The following is a 6998-nucleotide window of genomic DNA, read 5'->3' as shown; positions in this document are numbered from 1 at the left end:
TGCATACATGTACACTGGATACACGTACACTGGATACACTGTACACTGCATACATGTACACTGGATACACGTACACTGGATACACTGTACACTGCATACATGTACACTGCATACATGTATAGTGCTGCCAACTGAAATCCGACCCCCTGAGCGGTGCGCTCACATCGTGACACTACGAAATAGAGGCCGCTAGAAAGTGAACGCACCGCCCAGGGGATCGTATTTCAGTTGCCAGCAGTGCTGTATATGTAACGTTGTCTATTGTCTAGATGTTGACTAGTCCCCGCTCTAAATGGCTAAACAAACTGTACGAAACTGATCTTCTTCGGTTAGACCAAGGTCAAAGGCATCTGCGGAAAAGATCGCCCGTACTGTGAGCTAGTGATGATAGGACTGCGGACTCGATATCGCTACGGTTCAATAGTGGCGATGGCACTTTCATGAGTGTTAAACACAATCACCCAACGTTTACACGATGGCCGCTTCTGATGCTCCATGTAACTATTCGCGTCCATTAGCAGCCGATCCCCCGATGCATTCAAGTAGATTAGCGAGCGTGGGATAGTCACAATACACAGTCATAAGCAGTATGTCGGGAATTCCCCACTTCATTAAAATCAAGTGCAGTTACTATAATTTTCGGCCATGTATGAATGACGCCTATCAAAGCACACGCACTCGTCAATACCAATACAGTGTAAATGGACCATTAGGTGCATCTTTGCACAGCTGCATTGCACCATATTATTTTGATCACCATCCGTTGACGATGTCCCAGTCTGTTTTGCATCTTCATGTGGACGACAGTGAAAGCTAGCTAGCGCTGATCGAACATCTGGTCCTCAGCTCCTGCGTCCGTGATTTCATTATCATTCTAATTTCTTACCATTAACGGGCTAGCATTAAATAGGCGGAGAGGTTACAGCGCTCGAGTAATGTTTGGAAAATGGGGGCATGCTGACCGGACAGGTAGATATCCATAGGACGTGTGTAAAGTGCTAGAAGAGAGTCCCTTTGGGAACTCAAGCAGAACAGGTGGATACTATCAGCTTTTTCCTGGGCTTTCCGAGATGGACCGTCCAAAATCGTTCATACTCGCCACTTGTTTGGTTCTCCTGTTCAATACTAGTATGGTTATAGCAAAGGCTACGATCTCACAAAGGGGTTCGTATCGCGATTGTGTGGGTGGCATGTTGACCTGGGCTGGCATTACTCATCACTCTGCTCAACTTTACTCCAAAAAACTGGCCATATCCGGACACACTCCAGAACATCTCAGAGCATCGACGCCACGCACCTTGGAACACATCGGAATTATAGATGCTGCAGACCAGAGGACGATTATGTCTTGCTATTCCTCATCAGTGAATGGAACACCTATTACCTCACAATGCCAGGCGTATCAGCCTTGTTTGCAGAACTGGCAATGTACTCTCTTCTCGAAAACCCCCAATCCTCACTTCGTATGTCTGCCCATGAACTATTGTGAGGATGTCACGTGTCTCTATGGTGGTGTGTGCAAGAACCTTCGTAGCAATTTCACTTGTGACTGCGCTGTTGGATATCGTGGACGACTGTGTGAAGAGAAATGGTTGACAGAGGAGTACATGGACTCACGTCTGCAGACGCTCCGTACCTCAGCTAACACGGCAGTGAAAAGTATGAAGATGAATATGATATTTGCTCTGACCGCTCTTCAATCCCTGGTAGAGGGGATCGCATCTACTGTCATCCCAGAAACGCGCTATGAGAATATCACAGGCAACGTATCTACAAGTTATTCCACTCTATCTCCAACAGATGTCGTCTCCACTCTTCCTATAAGAACTTCATGTACGAGTAGTACCGTCGGCACGGCTATGTCCTCTCCAACGACTGAAGTATTGACCAGGCTGCCATACCTGCCAGGTACTGACAGTGTTGTTTCGGGATCGACCACTCAAAATCCAGGGATTAGCCTCATTTTTTCAGGACTTGTAATTTGTGTTCATTGTTCATTTATTTCTCAACTTTTATAGTGACGTCATGAGTCATCGGAGGATGTACATGTACATGTACCCAGTGTTCTGACAGTGCTCAACACCATGGCGGAGGCAGAGCGTAATACAGAACAGAACAACAAGGGCAATCAAGGCTTGTTTGCTGCTACTTCTCTCGCAATCATGTTGCCTAATGATTGCGAGACCATGAAACTTGAAGTAGCAGCAAACAAGCCTTGATTGTCCTTGTTGTTCTGTTCTGTAGTTACGTCATCAGTCAAATAATGATGTACGATACTCATTTACACGTGTTATACAATCACCTCTGCTGCTTATCTAACTAGGTATATACATGTACATAATTGTTATGCTGCTGTGGTTTTTGGTTTTGCCTTTTTGTTTTGTTTTACTAAAGCTAGCAAGAGTCCTCAGACATCACCACACTACATACCACTTGTTAGAGCCGTAAATTGTTTTTTTCGAATTTTGAGTTGAAAGTTTGTGGAACACTTAGGAAAAAGTATTCATTGTGTTTATTTGTGCTCTGGATGACAGTCGTGAGTCAGTCAAGTGAGAATTCAAGTCGGCACGAATAGCGCAAGGTCCCACGTAGGGAGCAACACACAATTCCCCTGTGTTTATTTTGCCCGTAAGAGAGGCTGTATAATTTTACAATCACATGTACACATGTACGCATGTACATGTACATGTGTACATGTGACGAACAGCCTCTTTTACGGGCAAAAGCAACACAATGACGAGAAACCAGGGTATGATAGGAAGATATTATTTATAATAGTACACAGGTGTGGAAAATATGTCTCCGGAGTGGCGAGAGTTTTACGCTAAAACACAGCTGGTTTTAGATCCGGCTTTCATGGTATGCCGACCGAGACCCACGGATACACATGACAGCGGACCGGAGCAACCCGAAAGAGAGCCTGCAGCGCACATATGCAACATGGTGTGCATAGGGCATGCTGGAATCAGCCCTATCAAGCAAGCCACAGAGGCGCTTAAGGAACCTTTCACATTCTGGGGAGGCAACACCAGAAGTTGACAACACCAGCGAGCTGAATGTGCCAGGATCCACATTGAGGATTCGCTCTCCGTACCGCAGCTTCATCTGCCGCTCGTGCTGAAGCAGTAGGGCATCCAATGGTTGGGCCGAGTAGGACGTCGCATCAGGATGGAAGACGCGTACGTCAAAGAAAGTATCCTGTGCTCGGGTCCCAGAAGCCACGGGCACGGACATCAGCGTGGGCATCCTCGGCGGTGTTTGCCGATGCAGCAGTAAACACCTCTCCAGAGAGTGGGGCTAGCTGAGGCTCGATTGCTACTGCGTGGCAGACCTCCGTGAGTAGCTCCCCTACCATGTCACGGACTTCGTTATGGCGGATTGTATTGAAGCCACCCCGGGGGCAACACATGGCATGAGCAGTGGAGAACAGAACTCCTCAGGCACACTTCGTGGGGACATCGAGGAGAGGCCAGTCATACCGCAATGCAAGGCCGTCCCTGAACACCTGCTTCGAGAGGTGGAAACCATGTTCCTTGAGAGGAAGAGCAGTGAGCCAGGAAGAGGGGCCTTTGCGGGACAGCTCATCCATACGACAGACCAAGGGGCGGTCCGCAGCTTCTCGGAGAGCAGCGAAAGAGGCAGCAGTAGCTTTCTTGGAGGACTTGGCAGCAGATGCTCTCTCACGTCGGGCTAGCTGATCCACAAAGTCGCAGGAATGATGCTGCCACTCTCTATCGTGCTGGTGGATGATCTCGTCAACCTGGCTGCTCGTCATGTCTACACGTACATGTAAAACATACTACTACCTGGTATATTGCCGCCCGCCGTGCTCACACGGCCGTACGGGCAGAGGCGTCACTTCGCCGCTTTGTATGCCAGTGGCGGCAGTAGGCCATACACATGATTGTACATTTACATGAAGGTAGCGGGTTCTTGTCAAGCTTTTGTTTTCAATCTTACATTTCAATTGGGTGTTCTGTGTATTTCCGATTGTGCTTTGGTTCTTGGTTTGTGGTTTCATGCGATTATCGAATAACAAGGAAACGAATTACATGTATGGAGAGGAAGTAAAAAGAATGGGTGGTGGGAGGAGGATAAAAAAGGAGGAGAAGGATGACTCTGAGAGAAGGAGGAACAATTTCATTGGTAGGATGTTTTATCCCGCTTGGAGACCATTCAATGATACATTTACGTTATGGCGTATACAGTTGAAAAACAATAATAATTATCATACATGTACATGTTGCATGACACATTAAAACAATGTTGTTCACTAACATGTAGGCCAAGATGAGAGGTATTGGAGACCGAACGTCTGGGTTAGAGGTCATTGATCGCCACTACAGCTACAGCTAGTGATGATACGACTGCGGACTCCACACAGCTCAGTATACTAGTACTAGTGGTGATGGCACATTCCTGTAAGTGTCAAACACAATCATGTGACGTGCCAGTCGTTTCTGAGGCTAATCATTCCCTTCCATTAGCCGTCCCTGATCCGATGCAGTCTAGTACATGTAGATTAGTGAACGGGATTGGTGTTCAGAATATAAAATTAAATAAACGTATTGAAGCGTGGGATTGTCACAATACACGGTCATGAGCTGCATGTCGTGAACCCCACTTCACTACAATCGAGTCCAGCTAATATAATTTTCGGCCAGGTATGAAAGACGCCCACTAAACAAGTACATGTACACACTCTTCAATGCCAAAACGTAGTAATGGAACAATACATGTAGGTGCCTCTTTGCACAGCTGCAATGCACCATATGTTGCCCACCATCCGTTGACACTGTCCCAGTGCGAAACGTGCTTCTTATTTTTTCATCTTCATCATGTGTACGATAGTGAAAGCCAGGGCTGATCGAACATCAGGTCCTCAGCTCCTACGTCCGTGCTTTCATTATCATTCCTAGCCGTTGACGGGCTGGCATTATATAGTTGGAGAGTTTGCAGCTCTCGAATTATTTCGAAAATGGGGCACGCTGACCGGACAGGTAAAAATCCATAGAACGTGTGTAAAGTGCTAGAAGAGAGTCGCATTGGAAACTCAAGCAGAACAGGTGAATAATTTCAAGCTTTTTCCTGGGCTTTCCGAGATGGACCGTCCAAAATGGTTCATACTCGCCACTTGTTTGGTTATCCTATTTAACACTAGTATTGTTACAGCAAAAGCTACGACCTCACAAAAGCGGTCGTCTCGCGATTGTGTGACTGGCATGTTGACCAGGGCTGGCATTACTCATCACGTCGCTCGACTTTACACCAAGATACTGGCCTTATCCGGACACAGTCCAGAACTACTCCGAGCAGCTACGTCACACACCTTGGAAAACATCGGAATTATAGATGCAGCAGACCAAAGAAGGATTATGTCTTGTTTTTCATCGTCGATGAATGGATCATCTATTTCCGGACAATGCCAGGCGTATCAGCCTTGTGAGGAGAACTCGCGATGTACTCCATTCTCGAAAACCTCCAATCCTCATTTCCTATGTCTGCCCATCAACTATTGTGAGGAGGTCACGTGTCTCTATGGTGGTGTTTGCAAGAACACTGGTAGCAACTTCACTTGTGACTGCGCTGTTGGATATCGTGGACGACTGTGTGAAGAGAAATGGCTGACAAAGGAGTACACGGACTTGCGCCTGCAGAAACTCACCGCCTCAGTTCACACCGCAGTGGAAACTATGAAGATGAATATGATGTTGGCTCTTACCGCTCTTCAATCACTGGTTGAGGGGATCGCATCTACTGTTTCAAGAAAAGACATCAAACCTATATCGTCACCTGGAACTGACGAGAATAACAAATCAAATTTACATGTGTCCAAATCACCAGGAGCGGATGTCTCAGGCACCGTCATCCCAGAAACGCGCAATGAGAATATCACAGAAAACGTATCTAATTCTACTGGATCTCCAACGGATATCGTCTCCACTCGTCCAATGCGAACCACCAGTAATACTGGCGTCACGGCTACGGAAGCCTTTCCCCAAACCATTTACGTTCGATTCCCTGAGAAGCGCACCTGGGCTGAGGCGAGATCAGATTGTACACAGCGCGGCGGCATGTTAGCCGTTGCAGACCAAGGTAATGCCACCACAGACCCACTTTTCCTTTATTTGACGTCACACAAGTTCGACTTCGAGACCTGGCTAGGCGGCACGCAGGAGAATGATGACGTCATGTGGCGGTGGATCACGGGTGAAGCTATACAGGGCTATGCCTTCTTGCGTGCATCGGAGGAGGTTCATCCAGGCAATTGCGTGCTTCACTACCAAGGTTACATCGGAAACTATAACCGCTTTCGTGCCAACCAAATTCCGGCGCTTTGCAGCGAGAGGCTTCCTTATGTATGCCAGTTTACGGCCAATTCATCTGAGGCCAAAAACGATCCTAAATATCACCCTGCCATGTCTTCCCGACCGACTGAAGTACTGACCCCGCTGCCTACACCGACCTACACACTACACACGGAGGAGCTGTCATGGTTTGACGCCAAGTCAGCCTGTGAAGAGCAAGGCAGCAACTTGGCTGTAGTGCGGAATGGAGAGGAAAACGACGGGTTGCTCAGCTTCGTATCGTCCCGGAATCAATCAGGTGTTGTTCTCCTGTGGATTGGCCTCTCCCGAGATATAACTGCTGGCGCTAGAAGCTGGAAATGGGTGACAGGTGAATCGGCCCTGCAGGTGTTTAGAGACTATTTCTCCTGGCACACTAGAGGTCGGCTTCGTGACAATGAAGACTGCCTGAGACATAGGCAATCGCTTGGTGAGGACATACCGATTCGACGTCGCGTATCCTGGACACCTTGGGAGTGCGACGGAAGATTCGGCTTTGTGTGCCAAACCGCCAATATACCTTAGGGCAGGAAACTACAATCATGTATAATATTGATAACTGGCAAAATTTTATGCAAGGGCTTTGTATTGGTGCATCTTTTTTCAAAATATTGCGATAGATTTCTTAATTGACGGCGGCACTCTTGTGCA

At 47.4% G+C, this 6998-nt stretch overlaps 1 protein-coding gene across 1 annotated transcript; it reads left to right on the top strand.

Annotated features, from left to right (window-relative positions):
* Nucleotides 1-4872: 4872 nt before the first annotated feature.
* LOC135812745 (uncharacterized) lies at nt 4873-6992 on the top strand. Its single transcript, XM_065325994.1, has one exon. It carries the CDS (start codon nt 5103-5105, stop codon nt 6870-6872), a length of 1770 nt encoding a protein of 589 aa, XP_065182066.1. The 5' UTR covers nt 4873-5102; the 3' UTR covers nt 6873-6992.
* The last annotated feature ends 6 nt before the right edge of the window (nt 6993-6998 follow it).

The sequence above is a fragment of the Sycon ciliatum genome, chromosome 3, assembly GCF_964019385.1.
Source record: "Sycon ciliatum chromosome 3, ocSycCili1.1, whole genome shotgun sequence".
NCBI classification, from domain to species: domain Eukaryota; kingdom Metazoa; phylum Porifera; class Calcarea; order Leucosolenida; family Sycettidae; genus Sycon; species Sycon ciliatum.
The sequence above is the reverse complement of the archived record's forward strand: the minus strand, read 5'-3'. Positions and strand labels throughout refer to the sequence as shown.

Coding starts and splice junctions, on each gene's coding strand:
- LOC135812745 (XM_065325994.1), top strand. CDS start 5,103: ATGGACCGTCCAAAATGGTTCATACTCGCCACTTGTTTGGTTATCCTA.